At 46.6% G+C, this 27,469-nt stretch overlaps 1 protein-coding gene across 5 annotated transcripts; it reads right to left on the bottom strand.

The window, feature by feature from the left end:
• Positions 1–1,192: 1,192 nt before the first annotated feature.
• Positions 1,193–27,469, bottom strand: zgc:123278 (UEV domain-containing protein). Of its 5 annotated transcripts, none has more exons than XM_030381088.1 (7): positions 27,335–27,469; positions 25,631–25,696; positions 9,772–9,859; positions 9,565–9,643; positions 9,291–9,454; positions 8,765–8,879; positions 1,193–2,042 (listed from the first exon to the last, which is right to left on the bottom strand). In XM_030381088.1, exons 3-7 carry the CDS (start codon positions 9,772–9,774, stop codon positions 1,933–1,935), a joined length of 471 nt encoding a protein of 156 aa, XP_030236948.1. In that variant the 5' UTR covers positions 9,775–9,859; positions 25,631–25,696; positions 27,335–27,469; the 3' UTR covers positions 1,193–1,932. The 5 variants fall into 5 exon arrangements, with proteins under 5 accessions (XP_030236948.1, XP_030236947.1, XP_030236945.1 ...); XM_030381087.1 differs by having other exon boundaries at positions 9,565–9,630; XM_030381085.1 differs by lacking the exons at positions 25,631–25,696; positions 27,335–27,469 and adding an exon at positions 10,036–10,286 and having other exon boundaries at positions 9,565–9,630.

Genomic DNA, 27,469 nt, shown 5'->3' with positions numbered 1-27,469 from the left:
CAGGTGAGATCGTTCCTGGGGCTGGTGGGGTATTACCAGCGTTTTATCCCGGGGTATGCCACCCTAGCCTGCCCCCTGAACGACCTCACCCGGAAGGCCCTCCCGGATAGGGTCCAGTGGACGGAGGCCGCGACGAGGGCCTTCGAGGACCTACGGGGGGCCTTATGTAGTGAGCCGCTACTGGTCACCCCTGATTTTAACCTCCCCTTTACCCTTCAAACAGACGCGTCCGAGGTGGGACTAGGTGGGGTCCTGTCCCAGGCCCGGAACGGAGAGGAGCACCCGGTGACCTATCTCAGCCGGAAGCTCCTCCCCCACGAGCGGAACTACAGCACGGTGGAGAAGGAAGCGCTGGCCATTAAGTGGGCCGTCAATAAACTAACCTACTATCTCCTAGGACACCAGTTCGTCCTGGTGACGGACCACGCCCCACTGAAGTGGATGGCCACCGCCAAGGACACGAACGCACGGATAACGAGGTGGTTCCTGTCCCTCCAGCCCTTCTCCTTCACCGTGGAGCATAGGCCGGGGCGGGAACACACCAACGCCGACGCTCTTTCCCGCCGAGATGCGTGCGGGGGCTGGGCCCCGCGCACGGAGGGGCATAGGCAAAGGGGGGGAGTGTGTGGCATTCCCCCGGTGCCACGCCCCCTGTTCGGGAGAGTCGAGGCCGGGATATACCGCCGGTGGCCAACAGCCGGCGACAAACCCCGTCCTCCGGAGAGCCGCAATCGGGGAAACGAGGAACACCTGGGCGGGAGGCACCCAGGAGTTAAAAGGAGGCCACCAGCCGACAGAAGGGAGAGAGTCGAGTGGAAGAGAGGACGACGCAGAGGACCGAGACCCCGCACCGTGAGCCGCACGGCGGACACGTGGACCACGACTCGAGCAACCCCCCGCCTTGGATGTACAGCGTGCGCTTGAGAAACTGTTTGATACCAAGTGTAATAAACCGCCGTTTGAGGCTTTGGACCCTCACACCCTGCCTGGCCCTTGCTTTGAGCCTTCCTACCTAACCGAGTTACCACAACCTTTAGTAGTGATTATAACAAATGATCAGAAATTGCATCTGAATGGTTCATGGTTTGAGCGGTTTCACAGTCCCACGGCATAAGCAGTGAAGAAAAATTATGAGATGGGCAGGAAGTGAAGGGATTAATAACATCCAAACTGCAGCTTATTTTTTTTTAAATCTTTTTATTTGAGCTGGGTATACAACAATCAACAAACTGTACAAAGAATGTCTGTATATCCCTTCACCAACATAAACACATGCATACATACAAGCATATCTGCAGACATAGGCCTACATGCATGCACATATAAAACACAACAATTTGCTGTGATTAATTAATAATCAATCTCAAGCTTGTATTCATCAATTCTTAAAACGTAGATTACCAAATAAAAACACATAGGAACTAGCCTGGAACAGAAATAACATTTGTCATCACATCTTGTGAACTGTAAATCACTGGGGACAGACAGATTACTGTAGTCATTTTCACTAAAGATATATATACAGTATTAAGCATCATGATTAACAAAACACAAATGTTTGAGACTTATGTAAAGCTGGTCGCATGCATTCAATATATAGAGATAAGTAGAGGGAAGCAAGGAGAGAAAGATTGCTGCATTAGGTAGGCTAAAAGGCTATACACCATATACAAATATCTATGCATAAATGTATGTGTGTTAGACATTATATGTATGTGTATAATACACCCTAGCTACTATACTAACCTATGTCTATTTAGAATATATCAGCAGAAAATTATTTAAACATTGACCTTCAAAAAGAATACAAAACTTATCAAACAATAGGCTAGTGACACTAAATAGCGGGGATATTGCTATATTAAAGGAAACACATTTACAAATGTATAATAGGCCTACATTGATTTTATAATGGAAAATATATAGTAGGTTTTAACAGTTAGTTTCATTGTCTTGATGAAAAGGCTGATCATCTTCTGTTGTCAGAAATAGTTGTGCGTCTTCATCAAGTCCTTCTGCTTGTCTGTAGAACTGGAGAGAGCCTGCAATGTCCAACGAGTTGACGTCAATGATACTATTCCACAGCAGCGTCCCAGCCCCAAGCGGACAAAGGCCCAGATAGCATATGTCACCTCTGGGCCATAACATTGTTTTAGCATGTTTGGTATTTCCAGAACTATTATTTGGGGACCTATGGAATCTGTAGGAACCCTGCTGTATTTGTTAGTATTATTAAGGGTCCTATGAATCCGTCATCGAAACATTATTATTTTAATTTATTGATTTGATTTAGTGTGTCCCAACCAAAGCTCATACCAAACCTACGCCCTTTGTCTGTTCAGCCTGGTTAATGTGACCGTGGGGTCTGTTCAGCCTGTTTAACATTGTGTCTGTTCAGCCTAGTGTTGCACGGTATACCAATACTAGAAAGGTATCATGATACCTTATAGATTGTTGACGGGGGGGGGGGGGGATAAGGAGCGATTGTTGACCGGGGGGGGGGGGGGAAGGGAGCGATTTTATTTATTATTATTTTTTTTTTGGCTCTAGGGGGCCCCCTAGTAGTGGCCCGGGGCCCCAAGCAATTGCCTGGTATGCCTAATGGGATGCAGCGCCTCTGACCCTCAGGCAAAAAACTATACGATTCCCAATTTTTCTTACTATCGTTACTTTTATTAAAATAACGTTCTGTGTCTGTGCAGCGAGTGTGGTAGAAAATAATGAAGGGTTGAAAGGATATTTGCCAAATGTATATTAGGGGAGAGAGGGACAGGCTCCAGACCTTGTTCCATTGTTATTCAACACCTCAGAGAGTTCGGGGTTGACCGGCAAACATTCACACAAGACATCAATCTGTAGTCAATGACAGTCTATTTCTCAGTTAACTTAGATATAATAAGTAATGTTAACTTTAAGTATAAATTATATGAAAATATAAGGTAAATATATTTTCAACGGAGCCAAATATTATACACTTGATATTAACTGGCCTTCCTGTGTTAAACTAAAGCCTGCATTCCGATGAACCCCCGACGCCTCATGTAAATGGCCTCTTAGAGAAACATGTTACGCCCACTGGTTCCTCGTCTGTTTTTAGAATGTATATTCTGTAGTTGGAGTTAGGTTAACTAATCCATACCCCGGTTAAAATCAGACACTACTTTAGGATTATGACTGTATATGCCACAGACAAATAAAGTGGCATTGTTAACTATTACAAATGCATATTTTACTGTTTAAATTAATATTGCTTTCACAGGGCTCAATCTTCTCTTAAACCCATGTGGTAAGTCATGGTGATTTAAGATCAGGTTAATAAACAAGGCGATGAATAGATTTTAATTAAAGACCTCACATATAACTAATGTATAATATGTAACTTCATGTAACTAATGTTTAATATGTAACCCTTTTGTACGTAATGCTTGAATTACTGTATGGAATGTATTTTAGACATCGTGGGCGGGACATAAATGCTAATGAGGAACGGGGTGGGCCCGTAGTTTAGAGCATTATGATTGGCCAAGGACATCTTGGGGGAGGCCACACAATTAGGGTATAACCCGGAGCTCCGAGACTGTTCGCGAGTTCTTTGCAAACCAACTCAAGTGATGTTGATCATTCGACCCTAGTTCTTCTCGACCTCTCGTAATTTGTTAAAGTATTACACCGTGGGTTTTATCCACGACACGAGCCGTTCCAACTCTCCTTGCATGCAGAGGCTAGTGAGTGGGCATGCCCCTCAGCTCGCCCCCTGAGTCATAGCAACAGCAGGCAGTTCACTGAGCGAGTGAGTGTGAGACGCAATGAGATGGCGACAGGTTTGGAAATGCTTGCCGAAATTCCTCGGTCTAGGCTTGGCCTTATGGGCTTGTCCCTTGTGCGTGCCCGCGCGTACTGCAAATGTAAACTATGCAACAATCAACGTGGGCACCGCCCACATTTCCCACAGCACTGTGTATATAATGCGGCGCATACAACCGCTCATCCTCCATGCTATTCTTTCAGCATTTGGAGGGTACAGCCGGTGGGAAACTAGACGGCTACGCCTACAATCATGGAACTAGAGTTAAAATATCAGAACTATCGTTCTATTTCATGTAGGCTACGCCGTCTAGGCTTCGCCTTATGGGCTAAGGTGAAGCTGCGAGCGGAGCCCAAACAATGTACTCCTGCTGGACGCCAGTCAAAATACTTAAGTCACCAGGGCACATCAGACTCAAAAAAGCAGATGATGTGCGTAAAACAACAGCTTAATAAAAAACGAATTCCTCCTAGATCAACCAAGGCGATGATCAAGATAAAAAGTGAGTCTGTTAAACTCTGGCTCAATCCGTGCTTCATGGAATCCATGAAAATGTAAAGAAAAACCAGAGTAATACGGTTTCCATTAGATCCGCTACCACCGGGGATGGAGCTATGGAGTCCAACTCGCCGATAAGGAACTTCTCTTGTCTGCTTCTTATTTGAAAAAAACGGCCGGAGGGCTATACTGGCAGACGAATCCAACTCGTCACCTGGCGAGCCAATTGGAAACCCCCCTAGTCCGTTTCTCATTTGAAAAACGACGGAAGAGAAATACTGGCAGTCAAATCCAACTCGCCAGCTGGCGAGAGAATATTAACGATGCCACTTAAAAGAACATACCTATATTCTTAAGCCGTAGAAGGGGCCCCGGACTCCAACACAGAGTGGCCGAGTGAACCCCTGGACATGTCTAACATGTAAAAACGGACAAAGGGGCCAGGGAAGACCACGATGATGTCTTCAAACCGAAACGCCTCTGAGTAGAGCCATTGAAGCGGCCACGCTCCGAGTCAAGTGGGCTGTAACGCCCACTCGATGGGCGTTACATGTACCTACATAGCCAGCGCCCGCATCAGGCACAGGAGATGCAACTCCGCCTCCGCCTCACTAGAATGAGGCGGGGGGTGAAAAGCCTTAAACACAATATCCCTCAACCGGAAAGAACTGTGAATGTTCTTTGGGAGGAACGCAGGATTGGGTCTGAACAGTGCAAAGGAGCTGTCCTCGTTAAGCAACAAGCAGCTCGGGCTGATGGCCAGAGCGGTCAACTTACCGGTCCGCTTGGCAGAAACCAAAGCTAATAAGAGCGCCGTCTTAAAAGACAGGGCATCCAAAGGGGCCTGAGACAGAGGCTCGAAAGGGTCCCTGGAAAACCCGCGAAACACGGTGGGGAGATCCCAGCATGTTGTAAGCTAGTGCGAAACCGACCTAACACATCTAGCCCCACGCAATAATCTCTTGACCAGTGGATGGCTGAAGACCGGGCTACCATCACAGCCTGCATTGCCGGCGCATAGACCTTGATAGCGGAGAAGGCCAAACCTATTTCCAATAAGTCCTGCAGAAACACAAGCACGCTTCCCACCTTGCATAGGGATGGGACAGCGTGGTTCCTGTCAGACCAATTACAGAAAGCGCCCCACTTTGCTGCACAGAGGGATGAAGTAGAAGGTGCCCAAGCACTCTGCATAGTGTTGATAACCGCTTAAGGCAAACCTTTTCCCTGCAGGATCGACCTCTCAGGAGCCAAACCAACCGCTGTCCCGATACATCGGGCGGGTGGTGCACTGTCAGTGCATCCGATCTGAACAGTACCGACCACGGCGCATTCCGTGAGAGCGCCGTTAGCTTTGGAAACCACAGAGCTGAGTGGTTCTACGGAGCCACTGTAATGAGGGACAATCTCTCCTGTCCGACCTGTTCCAGAAGAGGAAGGATCAGCTGGAGCGGGGTAAACGTAAACAAGAGAGCCCGCGGCCAAGGTGTGTGTGCCAATGCATCCACCCCTAACGGGGGAAGATCCCGAGGGTTGAGAGAGAACCACCACATGCAGTGTGTGTTGTCCCTCGACGCGAACAGGTCCATCTGAGCCGTCCTGAACCTCTACAAGATCAGTCTGACAATGTCAGGATGTAACCGCCACTCGTCTCGGCGGGGACCCCCGCGAGACATGAGGTCCGCCCCGAAGTTCTTGGCGCCCGCGATATGCAGGGCTCTTAGGCTGAGGAGACACTGATGAGTCCTAAGCCAGAGCTCGCCCGCCTTTCGGTGGAGAGCAGAGGAGCACACTCCCCCCTGTCAGTTTATGTACGCTGCCGCCGACAAACTGTGTCTGTGCTGATCAGAACGTGGCAGCCATGTACCAGGTGAAAGAAATGCAACAGCACTTTCCTCACAGCGGCGAGTTCCAACACATTTACGTGTGCTGTGGGGGGTGTAAGCCACTCGCCTCCGACTGAGTGGGAGAGGCACGTTCCTCCCCGACCCGTCAACGAGGCTTCCGTGAAGACCACTGCCTGGTTAACATGCCACGACTGGTTCAGCCTGGTTAATGCGAACATGAGGTCTGTTCAGCCTGGTTAACATGGGGTCTGTTCAGCCTGGTTAACTTGGGGTCTGTTCAGACTGGTTGATGTGACCATGGGGTCAATTCAGCCTGGTTAACATGGGGTCTGTTCAAACTGGTTAACATGGGTCTGTTCAGCTTGGTTAATGTGACCATGGGGTCTCTTCAGCCTGGTTCAACTTGGGGTCTGTTCAGCCTGGTTAACATTGGGTCTGTTCCGCCTGGTTCACATGACCATTTGGTCTGTTCAGCCTGGTTATTGTGACCATGGGGTCTGTTCAGCCTGGTTACCATAGGGTATGTTCAACCTGATTAAAATGGGGTCTGTTCAGCCTGGTTAATGTGACCATGGGGTCTGTTCAGCCTGGTTAACATGGGGTCGGTTCAGCCTGGTTAATGTGACCATGGGGTCAGTTCAGCCTGGTTAAAATGGGATCTGTTCAGCCTGGTTAATGGGACCATGGGGTCTGTTCAGCCTAGTTAACATGGGGTCGGTTCAGCCTGGTTAATGTGACCATGGGGTCTGTTCAGACTGGTTAATGTGACCATGGGGTCAGTTCAGCCTCGTTAACATGGGGTCTGTTCAGCCTGGTTAACATTGTGTCTATTCAGTCTGCTTAACATTGGGTCTGTTCCGCCTGGTTCACATGACCATTTGGTCTGTTCAGCCTGGTTAACATGGAGTTCTGTTCAGCCTGGTTTTGTGACCATGGGGTCTGTTCAGCCTGGTTAACATGGGGTCTGTTCAACCTGATTAAAATGGGGTCTGTTCAGCCTGGTTAATGTGACCATGGGGTCCGTTCAGCCTGGTTAACATGGGGTCTGTTCAGCCTGGTTAATGTGACCATGGGGTCAGTTCAGCCTGGTTAAAATGGGGTCCATTCAGCCTGGTTAAGCGGACCACAGGGTCTGGTCAGCCTGGTTAACATGGGGTCTGTTCAGCCTGGTTAATGGGACCATGGGGTCTGTTCAGACTGGTTAATGTGACCATGGGGTCAGTTCAGCCCAGTTAAAGGCATATTGTACGGGATCCAGTAATATGCACTTTTTAATATGTTGTTGAAATTGGTTTTTACATCCTGACAGCAATAAATAACTTATGGGCAATGAAAAAGAAGCGAAAAAAAAACAAATTCTGTATCTGCTATAAACCTGTTAAAATGCTTACCAATCGGAGACACTGTGCCCGGATCTAAAGAACCAATCACAAGCCTGCGCTTTCTCTCCCCTCTGTGTACGGGCCTGAGCCGGCCTGAGCGCGTTCACGGAGGGCAAAGAAAGCGTTGTTGTCATAGTAGTTCATGACAGTGGACTAGACCTAGTGAGCCTACAACGTTTACACAATGGAAGAGAAACAACTGAAGTTACCACTGCCACCGTTACTTGCCCCGGTTCATCCTTTTAAAAAGGCAAGAAAAAGAAAGACAGAAACTGAAAAGGCAGCAACAAAAAAGAAGTTGGAGACTGCTCGAGGAAAAACGAGAATAAATATTCGATTAGCTTTTCAGCGATGGCGACAGCTGAGGGAGTTGAATGGCCTGAAAAGTGACGCAATGGTTGCCGTTGAAGTAAGCCGTATGCAGCAGCAGCGCTCGTGCACGGCTCTGTGTCGAGGGGTTGGGGCAGGGAGTCCTGAAGGGTGGGGGAGGAGTTAAACGGAACTCCGAAGAGAAGCTAATTTCAAATCATGCTAGCTCTCTCACATCGTACAGTATAGCTTTAACATGGGGTCTGTTCAGCCTGGTTAAAATGGGGTCTGTTCAGCCTGGTTAACATGGGGTCTGTTCAGCCTGGTTAATGTGACCATGGGGTCTGTTCAGCCTAGTTAATGTGATCATGGGTTCTGTTCAGTCTGGTTCATGTGACCATGGGGTCTGTTAAGCCTGGTTAACATGGGGTCTGATAAGTCTGGTTCACGTGACCATGAGGTCTGTTCAGCCTGGTTAACATTGGGTCTGTTCAGCCTTGTTAACGTGACCATGGGGTCTGTTCAGCCTGGTTCACGTGACCATGGGGTCTGTTCAAACTGGATCGCTGCGTTGTCTCTCTGTTGTAGAGACAGCGCAGCAACGCCTCTACCCAAGCCCACCCCCCTGGAACCGCAGAGCCGTCTAATCGCATTGACATCAAAATGAAACCGCCGATGTGTGCAGAGTCCTGGAGGGTTAATTGGGGTGTTACCTAAAGCCGGCAATATACCTCGGGCAGTGTAAACGCGTGGACCACGCCGGAAAAAAGGCGTGCATAAGAAGGGCATATTTGGCAGTGTAAAAACGTCTATTGACGCATACGTTTCACTGAACAGAGCAGCTCAGGTGACATCTAGTCAGTATATATATCTATGGTTACTGTGGAAGTGTTTTAACACGTGATGTGTGGTTGGATCCTCACACGAGGCCTGGGCCGTCTCCTGGGCAGTCTCCTGTGGGGGGCGGACACACACGGGCGGAGATTCACCAAACACGGCCGAAATCACCTGCAGAAGGCTCACCAGGTCACACGTCTCCTGGAGCCGGGGAAAAGACCCAATCAGACGCCATAAGCAGGCGTCATGACAACGGCCAATCTAATCCTGCCGCACACGTGGTCTCCGAAAGTGAGGAGGACTTTGGCATCAGTGTTGTCATTGTTTTACTAAGCCTGTATTCAGTTTCCTTGAATTGTACCGACTCAAGTTGCTCTGGAATTGGTCTTTTAGAACAGGTTGTGCAGCACTACAACATATTTCTGTCACCTATTAGCTCTGATGGCCCTCTGCCTCACTTGTGAGTGGCTTTGGATAAGAGTGTCTGCTACATGACTTAATGCAGATGTTCTTTTCATGTTATGTTGCTCTGTGTGATTGTTGGTTAATCATCTGCAATATCTAGTAGTCGACCAGATGGGATGTGATGACTGTAGGCGTGTGCGCTCTAACCTGGCTCCATTCCTGCAGAAAGGGCAGCATCACCTCCCCGTTGCTGTCCACGTGTTTCCCCCTGACCGTCACCATGTCCTTGGTGGGCTTTACATAGCAGATAGGGGCTGTCTGGGGGTAGCTCTCATCCAGCCATAAGCACACTGGGATGTTGTAGCTCGTGTCTGTAGCCAGCAAGAAAACCACAGGCAGTTGGATACAAGATGTTAGCTTTCTGAGGAGCTGTTATAACTAGCTAGCTAGCTATAATGTGTCCCACAACTAGGGTTCTTACCTTTAAACATGACGGGAATGGTTCCCGATAAACTCATTAAGTAGTTTGTTCTGCCGTCATTGAATACTATAAACACAAGCTATGGGTTAAGGAGGAGTTACTATTTACAAAATATGTTTTTAAGTAATTCAATGACTTCTTAGTTCATCTGAGCGAGTATCGGAAAGACTGATATATAACAAAACATCTATTATACCGCATACTCACCATAATTGTCCAGCACTGGCATTAGGTTTTTGTAATGAGTGACTACAATGTACACCTCCTGAGCAACCCGTTTCCTTTGAAAATACGTCTACACACACACACACACACACACACACACACACACACACACACACACACACACACACACACACACACACACACACACACACACACACACACACACACACACACACACACAGCTTTATAGGGAAAATATAACTATCTAACTTGTTCAGAGAGTGTCATACTTAATGTTAATCTTACCTTGGGAAGCAATTTCTTAATTGAATCCATTGTATCATAATATAGTGATGTTTGTTTGAAATCTAAAACAAAACAAACAAAAATCCAGGTCCGATCAAAAAAACCCTCAGCTGGTTGCTCTACATGTAATCTCTCTCGTCACTTTATGGACAGGCTTTTTATGGTCGGTCCACCGTAGACCAATGAAGGGTTATCATGAGACTCCACGTGATTTGTATTGGACTCATCCAGACAAGGACGCAGGGAGGTGCTTTTGAAGCCAGGTAATTGTAAAAGTTGCAGTGAATGTTTTTGTTTTTTTTACCTTTATTTTACCAGGAATAATCCCAATAAACATGACAACGGTGCTCCATGTTGCCATGCAGGAGATCTCCAGTGTGTGGAGATGGTTTGTTTGAACTGCACACTTATCACTCAATGTGCAACAGTTGTAAAGCCTCAACCAGCCCCATAGTCCAATCAGACTTGGGCAGGTGAGGCTGCTTCAACCCATGGACATATTATAGAATGGACACCGGATTCCAAAATGGCGCCCATTCATTCCTATGTAAACTGCTCAATGGCGCAGGGGAACATCAAGGAGAGATATGCTTCCGCATCATGGGAGCCTAGCCACGCCCTAGTTCATGACGTACCGGACGCAGTAATATTCTTATTTTTTAGCATTGTTAGCATTGTAGTATCAACAGCGAAAGGTCTGAGCGATCTCAATCGCATTGTTTACCGACCATGGAAGCAGGGTTCGAGTTAGGTGGGAGCCAGTAGGAGCTGAGCTGAGAGGTCTGGCTCCCATGAAAGCAGCAAACTCAAATACCTGTGGGGGTCTCTGAAAATACAGCAGCCTAATATTGTAATTACAAATAAAGCTATTTTCCCTTCCACATACAGAGTAAAATTGACGTTAAGTAAGGGATAATAGAACGCCGGTCATTATCGGGAAAATAACCCCAGACAGGGCGAACCGGACACCGACGCGAAACGGAGGTGTCTTGCTTCGACCTGAAGGGGCTTATTTTCGATAATGAGCGGCTACTTGCCAAACGAAAAAAATAACTTCACATGGTGTCTTTTTACAATTTATTGTTACGATTTGTAGTAACCGAAGACCCTGGCGCTGTGGAGGGCCCATGCAAGTGAACGGAGCGTTCCAGCATTGAGAAGAGTCGTGTCATATTAAATATTTACTATATTTACACCCCCCCCAACAAACCAGCGCAAGGCCGGTGTTGTGTCGAGATCGGTTTCCCCGTCGAGATGTGTTTCCCCTAGTCCCCGCCCCCGTCCGAAATTACCCGAAGAGCGAAGGAAGCGCGCGTACACAAAAAAATCGCCCACGAGCTGCTGTGCTCGTACCACAGAGGCACTTTGGAGAGAGCTAAGGTTCAAAACTGACTTCCTTTAGCGAGTTTTATCTGAAGATGTTGTATTGTAGATTTCTATCAATAAAAAATATTATTTTTGTGAGAGACTTTTCATTTTGAATGTTATGGACTTTTGGAAGGAAGTGTGCTCATTCATAATACTGTCAGATACTGTTCCCCCTCTGTTCCATAGGAAAGGAGGCTCACACATCTGAAATTCATACTGCTGACTTATTTCCCCACAACAGATAAGTGCTGTGATTTTCAGGCTGATATCACTAAATTTGACCATTTAGAACAGGGGGAACGCATCCTGACAGCTTGGAATATTACTGTCAGATACTGTTCAGATAATTATGAGCCTTTGGTTGATATCCAGAATTTTTTTGCGGAGACACATTCCTGTTCCCCACTTGTACTGGAGTGAACGGAGATATATACTTCTGGGCCCCTTGAATCGAGGGACCCGTCCACAGCCCGCTTAAACAGCTGCAATACCAGGCTTGGCCGCTGAGCACTGGTGGATTGTGGAAGTATACTTTTAAATCTCTACATGGGCTGGCACCTAAATATTTGTAGGAGCTGTTCTGCATCCATGCTCCATCTAGAGAAATTCGGTCAGCTCAGCAGGTGCTGCTGGATGTACCTAGGTGCAGACAAAAAACAAAAAGCGAAAGAGCCTTCACTGTGGCCGCTCCTAATCTTTGGAACATTCTCCCCCTGAGTCTGAGATCTGCCCAGTCTATAGACCAGTTCAAAACGCAAATAAAGACTCACTTTTTTACATTGGCTTTTAATACAGATTAAGATTTTATTTTATCTTATTCATTGTGGTTGCTAATATGCATTTTTAAGCCTTCTTGTTCTTTGTTTTGTTTTTTATATTGTATTTGTGTACGGCACTTTGGTCAACTACTGTTGTTTTAAAATGTGCTATATAAATAAACTTGACTTGACTTGACTTGACAAGTATACACTGTTCCTGGGGGCTTGCTTCAACCAGCCAACCATTTTGGTGAGCACATGCTCGTCTTGACTGGCTGTATGATTGCACTACACTACATAAAGTGTATCAATTTTGTGTGTGTTTGTGTGTCTGGGGTTGTGTGAGAGAGGGAAGGAACATTATTTATTCCAATCAACTAAAGTTAACTTTTATATAATTTTTTCAGTAACCAACGAAGATCGACCGGTAGACCGAGAGCTTTGCCTTGCGGCTCAGCTCTCTTTTCGTAACGGTGCGGTAAAGCGAACGCAATACCGCCCCCGCTGCTCCGATTTTCCGGCCAATCTCACGCTCCATAGTACCCTCACTCGCGAACAAGACCCCGAGGTACTTGAACTCCTTCACTTGGGCTAAGGACTCATTTCCTACCCGGAGTAAGCAATCCACCGGTTTCCTGCTAAGAGTCATGGCCTCAGATTTAGCGGTGCTGATCCTCATCCCAGCCGCTTCACACTCGGCCACCAGCCGATCCAGTGAGTGCTGAAGGTCACAGGCCGATGATCCAATGAGTACCACATCATCTGCAAAAAGCAGTGACGAGATTCTCAGACCACCGAACTGCAACCCCTCCCCACCACGACTACGCCTCGATATCCTGTCCATGTATATCACAAACGGGATTGGTGACAAGGCGCAGCCCTGGCGGAGACCAGCACCCACTGAGAACGAAACTGACTGGCTGCCGAGTAAGCAAACACAGCTCTCGCTTTGGGAGTACAGAGATTGGATGGCCCTGAGGATAGACCCCCTTACCCCATACTCCCGCAGCACCTCCCACAGTTTCTCCCTGGGGACACGGTCATACGCCTTCTCCAGATCCACAAAACACATGTAGACCGGATGGGCATACTCCCAGGCCCCCTCCAGGATCCTTGCGAGAGTGAAGAGCGGGTCCGTAGTTCCACGTCCGGGGCGAAAACCGCATTGTTCCTCTTCAATCTGAGGTTCGACGATCGGCCGAACCCTCCTTTCCAGCCCCTTGGAGTAGACTTTACCACGGAGGCTGAGAAGTGTGATACCCCGGTAATTGGCACACACTCTCTGGTCCCCCTTTTTGAACAGGGGAACCACCACCCCGGTTTGCCACTTGGCACTGTACCCGACTCCCACGCGATGTTGAATAGGCGTGTCAACCATGACAGCCCCTCAACACCCAGAGCCTTTAGCATTTCTGGCTGGATCTCATCAATCCCTGGGGCTTTGCCACTGCGGAGATGTTTGACTACCTCAATGACCTCCAGCAGGGAAATTGACGACGAAACACCATCAACCTCGAGCTCTGCCTCCAACATAGAGGGCGTGTTATTCGGATTCAGGAGTTCCTCAAAGTGTTCCTTCCAACGTCCGACGACCTCCTCAGTGGAGGTCAACAGAGTCCCATCCTTACTGTACACAGCTTGGAGTGTCCCTGTTTCTCCCTCCTGAGGTGCCGGATAGTCTTCCAGAAACACTTTGGTGCCGACCGAAAGTCCTTCTCCATGGCCTCTCCGAACTTCTCCCACACCCGCTGCTTAGCCTCCGACACAGCAGCAGCTGCAGCCCTTCGAGCCTGTCGGTACCCTGCAACCGAGTCAGGAGTCCTCCAGGATATCATATCCCGGAAGGCCTCCTTCTTCAATGGGACGGCTTCCCTGACCACCAGTGTCCACCACGGTGTCCGAGGGTTACCGCCCCTTGAGGAGCCTAATGCCGCTTTTCCACCGCACATGTAGCTCGACTCGACTCGACTCGACACGACAGCAGCACGGGTCGTTTTCCACCGCAAATAGTACCTCCTGGATGTGGGCGGGGTCGGCTGCGCGAAAGGGCCGTGACGTATTTTTGTACGCGACGCAAACAACACCTACGCAACCCACACATGGAGAGAACCCACATAACAACAATGGAGGACATCGATAACATTACTATTATGCCGCTTTTCCACCGCACATGTAGCTCGACTCGACTCGACTCGACACGACACGACTCGACACGGCAGCAGCACGGGTCGTTTTCCACCGCAAATAGTACCTCCTGGATGTGGGCGGGGTCGGCTGCGCGAAAGGGCCGTGACGTATTTTTGTACGCGACGCAAACAACACCTACGCAACCCACACATGGAGAGAACCCACATAACAACAATGGAGGACATCGATAACATTACTATTATTAGCTGGCATGTTGAAGAAGTTGAAGAAGTGGAATATGTTGGCTGCGGCGCTGCTATGGCTGTTACCAGCATGGTTGCCATGTCGCTCTCGTGACTTCGTCACACTCTCTGATCAGTGGCCGGCCGTCTGCCGACGTCACCTTTTAGCATCTGCTCAGCCGCTTGGAACCTAGAGCGAGGCGGTACTAGAAAAAGCAGCCACTTCAGGTACCAGATACCATGTTTTCGCGGTGGAAACGCAAAAAATGCGAGCTGAGTCGAGTCGAGTCGAGTCGTGTCGAGCTGGTACCATGCAGTGGAAAAGCGGCATAAGACCCTGACCACCAGTGTCCACCACGGTGTCCGAGGGTTACCGCCCCTTGAGGAGCCTAAGACCCTGAGGCCACAGCTAGCCACCGCAGCTTCAGCAATGGAGGCTTTGAACACCGCCCACTCCGGCTCAATGTCCCCAACCTCCACAGGAATGCCAGAAAAACTCAGCCGGAGGTGTGAGTTGAAGATACCTAGGACGTTGGCCTCCTCCAGACGTTCCCAATTCACCCGCACTACTCCTTTGGGCTTACCAGGTCTATCCAGAAATTTCCCCCATTCCCTGATCCAACTCACCACCAGATGGTGGTCGGATGACAGTTCCGCCCCTCTCTTAACCCGAGTGTCCAAAACATGCGGCCTCAGATCAGATGACACGATCACGAAATCGATCATCGATCTTCGGCCTAGGATACTCTGGTACCAGGTACACTTATGAGCACCCTTATGTTCGAACATGGTGTTCGTTATGGATAATCCATGACTAGCACAGAAGTCCGATAACAAACGACCGCTCGGGTTTAGATCAGGGAGGTCGTTCCTCCCCACCATGCCTCTCCAGGTGTCTCCATCGTTGCCCACGTGGGCGTTGAAGTCTCCCAGCAGAACTCCAGAGTCCCCTACTGGAGCCCCATACAGGACTCCATTCAGGGTCTCCAAGAAGGCCGAGTACTCTGAACTGCTGTTTGGTGCATACGCACAAACAACAGTCAGAGTTTTCCCCCCTATGACCCTTAGGCGCAGGGAGGCGACCCTCTCGTCTACCGGGGTAAACTCCAACACCGCGGCGCTCAGCCGGCGATTTATGAGTATCCCCACACCCGCCCGGCGCCTCACGCCCTCGGCAACTCCGGAGAAGAATAGAGTCCAACCCCTATCCAGGAGTACGGTACCAGAGCTGAGACTGTGCATGGAGGTAAGCCCCACCAGATCTAACTGATAGCGCTCCACCTCCCTCACAAGCTCCGGTTCCTTTCCCCTCAGCGAGGTGACGTTCCACGTCCCCAGAGCCAGCTTCTGCCGCCCGGGTCTGGTCCGTCGAGACCCCTGACCTTCGCTGCCACCCATGTGGCTGCGCACCCGACCCCAACGGGTCTCCCACAGGTGGTGAGCCCATGGGATGAGAGGGGGGGTGCCACGTAGTTTGTTCGGGCTGTGCCCGACCGGGCTCCGTGGCAAACCCGGCCACCAGGCGCTCGCCATCGAGCCCTCCGTCTGGGCCTGGCTCCAGACGGGGGCCCCGGGCTTCCTCCGGGCCGGGCCACATCTCCTCTTCTTAAGTTATTCATTGAGGTTTTTGAACCATTCTTAGTCTGGCCCCTCACCTGAGAACACTCTGCCATGAGTGACCCTACCAGGAGCACGAGGCTCCAGACAACACAGCCCTCAGGTTCACAGGGACACGCAAACCTCTCCACCACGATAAGGTGACGTTTTTTTTTATCTCATCTAAATTCATGTTTAATGATCAGAGTTCTAATCAAAACTATGTTTTTAAGATATTTTTAACATCATAATTCAATCTGTAAAAGTTACGCTGGGTACACACTGCAGGTAAATTAGCCCGATTTTGTTACCAATTTCTCCCTTCCGACTCTCGTCAGCAAACCCCAGATTTTTTGATGGTTGTAGCAGTTTTCTTTTACTGATCATCCTGTGCTGTTGGGTATATTAAGTTGTTTTTTTTAATGACCTGGCTTTTCCTGAGAATTGGTTGGTGTGTGGTACTTTTTTGGCCAAATAGTTTCCTTCCACACACTAAACAGCCAAAACAGTTCAGATAAATATATCTTAATCTATCTGCATGGTCGTTTTCTACAATTGAATGATCGTCTAGTCTGTACCCAGTATGTACTATTGTATTTACTATATGTAACTATTTTTGAGATACAGATTTCAATTTCAATTTGCAACTTACTTTTTAACACATATAAAATTAGAATCATATGTTAAATCTTGAATTAAAATCGACATCCTAAATCTACATCCTAAATCTACATTTTGTGTCTAAATTTCCATTTTATATCTAAATCTAAATCTTATACCTTAATCTAAATCCTACATCTTAAACTTATACTACATCCTAAATCTACATTTCATATCTACATTTAAATCTTCTATCTAAATCGTATCTAAAACTAAATGCTATTTCGATGCAAAATCGAAATGCAAAATCTGAAGCCAAATTGTATGTTTAATGTAAATCCTAATCTTTATATATGAATCTAAATCCAAAATTGAAATGCTAAATCGAACTGCTAAATTTTAGTGCTAAAAACGTTCAAAACAAACATGGCACCAACCGGCATATCAACAAACAAGTTGCGCGATCTTAAAGAGACAACGTCCCTATAACAGAGAACGAGATAGTACATTGAGGTGTCGTGCCTAATGCACTTCAGATCATAACATAACTCAATATACAGAACACACTACAAACACCTGCAAAGTGGAGTAAGTTAAAACATGTTAATAACACAGTATGGTGAGCGGCAGGACGCCCCCGTTGTGGAGGCTGGGCGAGCGCCATAGGTCTGTCCAGATCCAGATGAGCTGGCTTAAGGCGGCCCACAGATATGTGCCCTGCCTTACCACCAATGTCTACCACAAAATGCTTGTCCCAAGCCTCTATGCCTCTACATGGAAGAGCCCACCCCCCCACCCCACCCCGGGTTGTATCAAGATGAATGAAGACAGATTCCGCTGACTGCTGACGTGAGGGAGTGAAGGATTGTGGGAGGCAGTGGTGAGAAGTAGGGATGGGAATTGATAGGGGAATTTCTGCTTTTCGATCCGATTCCTTATCGATTCTCTTATCGATTCTCATTGGGTCAGAAAATAAGTACAAATGTGTTTGTTTGTATTACATCTCTTTAATATCTGATCAGAAGTGCGTCTAGCATCAGGAAATTGTAAATTTTCAAATCAATTGGTCTAGACAAAAAAATACATGTTTGGCTTTTGAAGCCCAAATGCCAACATTATGTGCCATATAACTAAAAACACAGACTGAAAACAGTCGAGTAAGAGCTTGTGCCTTTTGGAATGCGAACAGTGCTCATTTGCATTCAACTTGTAACAAAATTAAACTGACATAAACAAAATGAAGTATTGATTAGACAGAGATTTATTAGATGGGCCTACCTAATAAACCGTTGGAACACACACGACCGGAAACCATAGCAACGCCGGTAAACAAACCCCGAGAAGCCCAATTCGCCCGATACGCGACTCTACGTTCACTTTGTATGGGATCTTGTCACCCCATCGCGTTTGGTGTGAACGCACAATGCGCTTCTTCCTCGGCGGCGCCATGTTTGCTGCGTTCTGAACCAAAACAAAGCAGCGTGTGTGTGACGTCATGATGCATTTGCCGCGACCGGAACCGATAAGCGGAATCGTTAAGCAGGCTTGCTAATGATGCCAAGGAATCGGTTGACTCGGCACCGGTTCTGAACAAGAACCAGTTCTCGATTCCCATCCCTAGTGAGAAGTGGGTACCCGCACAAAAAGCCTTATCCTGAAGCACATTCCGTTGGTGGGCTGCAGACCAGGGAGTTGTAGTGTCCACAGAGTTGTTGTGTCGCAGTGGCTAGCCAAACACCAGTTCTTCTGATGGGGACTGGGGTCCTCCTTAGGGGCAGTCCTAAGGCCCAGCATGACGCAAAGGAGCTTGTCCACCCAGCCACTCTCTTTGAGGAAGGCCCGAAGAAAGGCCTTCATAGCACGATGAAGACCTCGAAACAGTCTGGGGGTGATACGCAGTGTTGCCCCAGAGCTTCACACTCTTTTTTTCACACTCTTTTTTTGGGAAATCGCAGTCGTTTGGGCCGACCGATTAGACATATCTGGCGTTTTCCGGGCATCATTGCCCCCCCACCAGGTGGCAACTTTAGATATCCGTCAAATTTGTTTGTTTGAGATGCATTATTTTTGTAGCTTTAAATACAGAACCCCCTGGTTAATATAATTACTAACTGTCAGCTAACGGTCAGCTGACCAACTGTTGTTGTCAGAGCCCAGGTCCAGGCTAAAAACTAGGGGGGACAGAGCCTTTGCAGTAGCATCCCCCAGACCCCCTCCACATCTGTGCAGCCGAGTCTCTGAATATTTTTAAGTCTCATTTAAAGACCCACCTCTTTTCACTAGCTTTTGATTAGTGTCTTTTTAAGTGCCAGTGCATAGTGTCCCCTGGTTACCTTTTAATTTTCTCTTCTCTTTTTTTGCATTATTTTAACTCCTACAGTGATTGTCTTTTAACCCTTTTCTTTTTTTATTTTTGCCTTATGTAGCGGGTACAAATTGACCGGCTTTTATGACGCATGATGGGCAGGGAAAGGAAAGAGAGGCGGGAGAGAAAACGAGCGGGAAAGGGAGCCGATATAGTGAAGGATCCCGGCTGTGTGCAAGGCGAAGTAAAGTGCTTTTTATGGTTCCACATTTCCGCAACACAAGGGTTACGGACCCCTTATGTCCTTGCATACCCTTCTTGCGTCCACCTCAAGGGCCGGACGTGCGCCTCTCAAAAATCGTAACCTTCTGTCGAGGCGACGCAGCAGCAAGGGCTGTGATTGGTCCGCTTACTAAAACCCGATGCAGAACCATTAACGTTCACGTTCGTCGAAGCGTCTGCGTGGTCATGTGTTGCGGGAACGTAGAACCATAAAAAGCCCTTATAAGGCGGTTGTATGTAAGTTTTTGTTTTGTTTTATTAGTGCTAAATTCAGTCTAGTACGGTTTTGCGTCACCTCGGTTGCTGGGAGCACTGGTGTAGTCCACTTATTTTTCAGTCATCATTGCGTATACCCACTTCTAAATCCCCCCAGATGCACACCATTCAGAAGTATCTGCAAGCCAAATTGCCCACTTTTTTGCGTTCACACTAAATGCGACGGGGCGACAAGATCCCATACAAGTGAACTTAGAGACGCGTATCGGGCGAATTTTTCGCGAGAGAAAGTTTTGATTTGTCGCGCCACACTTTCGCATAGGCGAGCGCGTTCACGAGGATTTGTGCAGCGACAAATTCGCTCGAGTTGAAATATTTAAACTTTGATGCGAATTTCGCGTGATGACAGCCGATCAGCGATCAACAGCGTGGCCACTGAGTGACATGTGTAACGTAACAGCCAATCATCGTTCAACCGTCAAAATCAGTGCAGTGCAGTCCGGGTTGAACTACAGCATGGAGGAGAAAGTGATTGTTGCGGTTTGCGTCTCCCGGAGCTCTATATATAATAGTATAGTATATAATATAATATAATTGTAATATCACGGCCAAAAGCTCTGTGCGCCATGACCCACGCTACTCTGCCTCTTATTGGCTAATACTCGCTGCCTTTACTGATTCGATTGTTGAATAATTTGAATGATGATGTTCAATCATCATTTGATTATTTAAATATATATTGATATTATATATATCTAACGAGATGATTTATGTGGAAGAGAATGATGTGCGTTTTTTTTAATCTAAGATGAAATATGAACAAGGATGCATTGTCAAATTCAGATCTGAAGTATTTTATTTAAATAAATGTTAAAAAAATTACTGAAACACCATGTTTGCCTCATTTATATTTTACATTCATGCAGGCTGCCTGTGTGACCAGTAATACCTACAAACTGCTCCTGATCAAGTCATGTTTACTTTATAATAGTGGCCCACTCTGGCCCATGCTGAAAATCAGCTGTTCAAAGACACAGTTTACAAAATACATTACTGAGTTGCCAAGTGAGAGAATACGTGTCATTCCAGGAATAAGGAATAGTTCACTCAAAATGCAGAGTTGTCTGTCACTAGTCTGTGGGCCAGTGTTGGTATATTAATTTCATAATCCTTCCTCCCTGAGATCAAGCAGCAGAAATTATGTGACTATGAGCAAATGCTACTGAAGGATTTTTGGGTAAACTAAATAGAGTAGTCTCACATGTCACTGTTTCTAAAAAAAGGGGGCTTTTCTGGGCTGCGTTAAAAAAGGGCAAACATTTAGAGTATACCCACTTCTCCAGGGACCACTACACCACTGGGAGTGAGGCATCTGTTTGAGCATTTCGTTGTGGAGTGAGCCTAGACGTCAGTGAAAGTGACGGTGGAAAAGAGGCTCTCCATGTGAGAATACTAGGGAGGACGCTGTCCTACGTTGTTGCCTTGAGCTGTCCGAAAGCTGTGGACGTTTCAGGAGAAGTTTGCCCTCCTAGCCATCGTACATCCTGAAGTGCGATCATTGCTGCGGTATTGTTAATCCCTGCACCAAACCTAACCATTTACACTGATACAGAAGACACACACACACACACACACACACACACACACACACACACACACACACACACACACACACACACACACACACACACAGACACAGACACAGACACACACACACACTCACACACACTGTGGGTAGCCCGAACAGAACTGTGACTGAACGAACTGGGCTCTTTATGGTTCCACGTTCACGCAACGCAAGGGGGTTATGGAACCCTTACGTCCTTGTGGATCCTCCTTAGCGTCCAACGCAAGGGCCGGACATGCCCCTCCCAAAAATCGTAACCATCCGTCGAGGCGACGCAACAGCAAGGGCTGTGATTGGTCCACTAAAACCCGACGCAGAACCATGAACAAATAGCTCCTCTTAGCAAGTGCCCTTACTCCAACTCCTCTCTTCCCAAGGGAACCAGAACAAAGGGCCCTACATACAATATTATAACCAAAATTATTGAAATAAAAGAAATAAAAGACATACCTGAAGGTACACATGAACAAATAGCTCCTCTTAGAAAGTGCCCTTACTCCAACTCCTCTACGAAACACACAGGGGGGGAGGGGAACTAGCATGACTACACAAGGGTCAGGTGCATGCTAGGACATCGCAACAAAACACAAAGTTCCCCAAAACACTGAAATCTATGCATGGATAGATATTTACCCCAGACTTCAATTAAATAATGTATAATCAAAATAACTAATATAAATAATGATAAGCTATAAGATGGTCAAAGATTTGATCACAAAATAAATGTACACACCTCTTCCCAAGGGAACCAGAACAAAGGGAAGAGGGCAGGGGGCACGGGAAACTTATGGGGTTCTCTGGAATGTGGGCGGGAGTACTGAAGGAGGTGGAGCCAAATCAAAGAACAAAATCAAATAGTAAGGGGCACATAAGGCGGCATTGGAAAGCTACATTTCAGGTAATAGAACCAAACAAAGGCAATTTTGTGTAATTATAATTTAAGAGATATGACACCCTGTTACATATATATATATATATATACATATGTATAATTAGATTGTGATTGTGAATCGAACGTTGAATGCACGTCTGGTGATCTAATACGGAAATGTGATCTATGTTTTCCCAGTTTAAATGTTACTGTTTATTGGAACACATGTATGTAAACTGTGTTGAACGTTGGCAAGTGTCTTTTGAACCATTTCCCCCAAATATAAGCTGTGTTTCATGTTGAGTAAACATCAGAGGTAGGGTTAGGTCAGGTCGCAAACACTGCACACACTTCAGACGGTCACTTAGGACATCCTGAAACCTAATTTACCCTGTCTAGGAAGCTACCGTTGCTCTAGACGGCTTAACAGCGCACAACGTGTTCACTCACTTGGACATTGAAGCCATAGGCATTGGGTGTGGGGGACCTAGACCCTGTCCCATTCAGTCCTCTCCAGACTAAGGACTGTGTTACCCCCACAAGGCGGCGGCAATAATCCCGACCGTCAAACTAAGGCCATTTCTTTGTTTATTGCGCTTGAGCACTTTCTTGTGAAGCACTTTGGTGCCGTCTGTAAATGCGCTATAGAAATAAAAATTTACTTAACTTGATTAAAAAGTATTATTATTAACTGCCTTTTCCTCCTCGATGTTTGTATACAGCGCGCAGGCTTGATACATATGATCCCCCTTGTCTTCTTTATTTGGTGGAGAATCAGTGCCACATAGAGGCCTTGAATATGTACTATGTACTTGAATATGAGTGTTTCTACAGCTAGATGCGTTTTTGAAATGAGTCCGGCTTTACGGAGAAATTCCTGAAATGCTGCCAAGGAAAACGGAGGATAAAAGATAGTTTTTTGCCCGTGTGGACAGGCTTGTCGCAATTGCGGGCTCAGAGGTAAGCTGTGAGCCCCGTCTGAAAAGAGGTCAGACGGGTTGCTAAACTGGGCGACCCAGGTCCCAATGAACGCCCGGGCCGTCTCAGCAGTAGACACTGCTGTCAGTTGGACAGCCTCCTGCCATCGAGTGGTCCTACCAGCCATGGTGAGGAGGTAAGTGAGACCCAGGGAGGAGGGCCCCCAAGTCCATGTTGATGTGGTGGAATCTTTGCTGCGGCACAGGGAAATGCGCCAGAGGTGCTTTTGTGTGGCGGTGAATTTTGGAACGCTGACACTCCACACAAGAGTCTGCCCAGTCCCTCACATCTTTCTTGAGCCCATGCCTGACGAATTTGGCTGCCACTAACCTTTGAGATGTTTTTCGACCTTGGTGAGAGAGGCCATACACAGCCTCAAAAACATGGAGGCTCCAATAAGTGGGAAAGATAGGCCTTGGCTTTCAAGCGGAGATGTCACAAAGCTGCATGGTCCCACCTCCGCTGAAGGCAAACTACGTTAACAGCAGTCCAATGGCAGCAGTCCGGATTGACTGTACATCCGGGTCGGTGGACTGATCGGCTGCCATGTGTGTGTAGTCAAGCCATATTTGGACTGCCCCCACGATGGCAGGAGAGAAGCAGTCTGTGACGAGTTTGGTTTTGCCTGCAACATGTTGTATATCTGTAAAGAACTCTGAGATGTACGGGAGCTGTCGCTGTTGGCGGGCAGACAACGGCTCAGACACCTTAGCCATGGCAAACGTCAAGGCTTGCGGTCGACGAAAGCTGTAAACTGTCGGCACTCAGTCAGTAAACGGAAGTGTTGAATAGCAAGGTAAAGTGCAGCTCCCAGTCAAAAGTGCTATACTTACGTTCACTGGGGCGTAACTGCGGGCTAAAGAAAGTGAGAGGCTGCCAAGCGCCATTCACTCACTGTTTATGCACAGCGGCACCGGCATAGTCCGAAGCGTCTGTGGTGATGGCAATAGATATGTCAATAGATATGTGGTGGGTGTGCCAGCATCGTTGCGTTGGCCAAAGCAGTCTTATTATCTGTGAATGCAGTGTCTCTCTCCAAGGAACAGCAGGTGTTCGGGTGCTTTCCCATTCAAGGCCTCCTGCAGGGGGGACATGGAGTGCAGCAGATTTGGGAATGAAGCGGTGGTAGAAGTTCATCATGCCAAGGAATTTCTGCAGTGACATCACGGTGACTGGCCGAGGGAAGTCCAAGATCGAGGCAAACTTAGACGGAAGTGGCAAGGCCCCGTACTTGGTGAGGTTGGGGCTGTGCAACTTTTGCCTCACAAACGTTGGGTTCATCAGTGTGGAAATTGTGATAAAGAAGTTATGAGACCATTTCCCACGCCGACAACTCACCGGTGTGTCGACGTTAAAAACATACATGGTGCCGACCGGCATATCAACAAAGAAGTTGCGCAAACTTAAAGAGACATCATCCCTATAAAAGAGAACGAGATAGTACATTGATGCGTCGATCTTAAAGTGACAGCGTCACTATAACACAAAACGAGATGCGAGTGCGTAATGCACCTCAGATCATAACATAACTCCTAATACAGAACACACTTACAACCTGCATAGTTGAGCAAGGGAAAACTTGTCAATAACACAGTGTGGTTATTTATGACCCCGGGGGAGGGTCTCAACTCTTGGGAGAGTTAAGTAGCTGTTAGCTAGATATATATTTTTGTATTGTGTATTTGGAGTTCAGTGCTGTAATGAAATGTATTTTAATTAGACGCGGCAGTACAGGGGACCGAGTGGGGGAAGTAGTAGGGGTAAGACCGCTCGTCCAGTGCGCTACAGTGGGGCTCTGACGTCACCGGTTGCTGTGTAGTGGGTTGCAGTGCAAGTTTGATGTGCAGTGCCCTAAGGGGTTTGGTGTGGCTGCAGAGCAGCATTTGTGCGCCGTGCCCTTTTGCTGGGGGTTTTTGCGGGTGGCTGATGCCCTTAATGCCCGAGAAATGTCCAGGAAAAGAGGGTCTAACCTAAAGGTTCATTCACATGTGTTCCCGTCCCGTTGTCTCCTAAAGTAGGTTTAATAAAGATAATTGATTGTGGTTCTACAGTGTCCTCCTCGTTTTGTTTCCTTACATAATTGTTAAGGTGCTCTCTATCTCCTCTAACAAAGAGGCAAGGTTTATTACACTGGTTTATGTCCATAGAGTCCACCACAATGTTTAATTAATGGGGAACTGGGATGGGGGTCACGGTGGTGTCCACCTTCGAGGCCTGAAGCATAGAGTGTTGTGAATGGTCAGTGCATGAAGGGGGAAGCCACACCTGTGTGGGAATATAACCTGAAGCCTGATGCCAGATCAGGAGTTATTTGTCAAACTAACTCAGGTTTTGAGGAGAGCATACTGTTGCCATGCTTACAATACTTATATAGCTAAATAACTAAATAACTAAAAAAGATTTGTGATAGAACTGGTGGAAGGAAATAATAATTTGATGGATGCACTGTCAATTTCAAGTGATTACTTTTCCATTTTATTTCCATTTGACTGTTTATCGCTTACAGTAAAGATACACTGTTGTCCACAACCACAATGAACCACCAAGCGGTGCTTCTATAGAGCTTTAAACAACAACGGAAAATTAACAGGTTTAACCACTTACACAGTGTTTGCCTCTGCTTACCTCTCTTTCTTCCCCTCCTACTATCTGTGGGCTTCATCCCCGGAGTGTTCCAGGATCAGGAACTATCTGAAAAGACACCATATCTCTGACAAACTGAATGGGATCTCCTTTGAGCATTGCGTCTAGCCTATCAGACTCATCACTGGAGCAGGATAACAAGGGAATGAAGATGGACAAGAAGACTTGCGCTCTCGGCTCTCCCTTCACCAAAGAAGTGTCAGCCGTGCAAAAAAAGCCCCAGATCTGAGAGCTGCCGAGTTCTGGGTGAGTTTGACTTAAAGTGGTCTTAAAGAGGTTAGCTTGATTACCACATTTCAATAAAGTATCTATCCTTCTGCATTTGGATATCAGTTCATCATTGTATTTTTTAAATTTGGGCCATTTTGCAGTGATATTGAAATGTTACTGGTTGATAATGTTTAAATATTTGGATATAGTGTTATGCTGAATTTAATTACTTGTAAATTTCTCTGAGTGTCTACTTTTCTCCGCCAGGGCAAACCAATAGAAGCAGTCCTTGAAGCTGTTGGTGTTTCTGAAGTTGCTGTGTATAATAAAATGTGCTTTTTTTGTCTCACTTTAATGAAAGCTAACAAATTCAGCTTAGAAGTTTTTATATTTTACCTATTTAGTTTTATATCTACATATGATATTTCATTCTGGTATGGACATTTTTATACTTTACCTAAAGCAAGCATCGTGGAGCTATGTGACATTAAAATCTACTCTTCTGTCATCGCTAATGATAAGTTATTGAAATGTACTATATGGTATCATTTAAATTGAGTTGATGTGGACGGCTCTTTATTTTGTCCGATTTTTTCAGTGTTCAGTTCCTGTTTGTGAGATATGCATTGTTTGAAAGATAAGCCTTTGATTTTGTTTAATTTTAATATGCCTTTCACCAACAGTGGTTTGGGGTTTTACAACTGAAATTAAAGTGAACGACATTGCAGAACATATATAGTACAAGTTTCTGTTGATTGCATGGAAAAGGGAATAATCTATTACAAATTATTTGGTACGAACCTGGTTATACCATGGAAACAAACGAGGCTTCCTTTAACAGTACAGTTTCAGCTAACTTACTGGGTAAATTGTCATGCTTTACTTAGTAACGTTGCAGAACGTATGGTACAAATTCCAGTTTACTGCATGGACAATGGAATGTATCTATTAAAAATTATATGGTAATAACGTGGTAACACCATGGGAACAAATAGCTTTGTACCCAGTATTTAAGAAGATGAACCATGACACTAGAGGAAAACTGTTCCTGCGGAGGTTGTTACCGGGTAAGTAATTCCATAGTTTCTAAGGTAAATCGAATTAACCCTTTCTAAATGGGTGTAGCTATGAATAATAACTATGTAAGAAAAAGTAATTTATTGGAAAGTACTATGCTGATTTCTAGATAGTACATCATTAAACTTGGGCTGTTACCAACATAAACCTTGGATAACTACAATTGTAACTTGAATTAATAGGTGTTTCTAAGAATTGGTTGCCTAATTTCCTAGGAAGTACGCAATAATATCTGAGGTATTACCAACCTAAACCTAACCCTAGTTACAACTACACAGTATTTCACATATTGGACAACATCATATAAGGTTTTATGATTTTGTAGATAAGTTAAAAGCTACAAACATGGCCACTGGCTTATGTACCATTCCGCCCACTCCCAATAAACTGTTTGTTTACCTGTGTTCGAGAGATGCTTCATGAACCACCTCCAGAACGCACGCTGCTACCCCTGTCTACTCTTCCATCCTGACGGCGGCACGGCACACAGCACTGCTTGGGTGTCGACTGGTACGTGTGATAAAAGTGCACCAT

Source organism: Gadus morhua, chromosome 16, assembly GCF_902167405.1.
Source record: "Gadus morhua chromosome 16, gadMor3.0, whole genome shotgun sequence".
In the NCBI taxonomy this organism is placed as follows: domain Eukaryota; kingdom Metazoa; phylum Chordata; class Actinopteri; order Gadiformes; family Gadidae; genus Gadus; species Gadus morhua.
The sequence above is the reverse complement of the archived record's forward strand: the minus strand, read 5'-3'. Positions and strand labels throughout refer to the sequence as shown.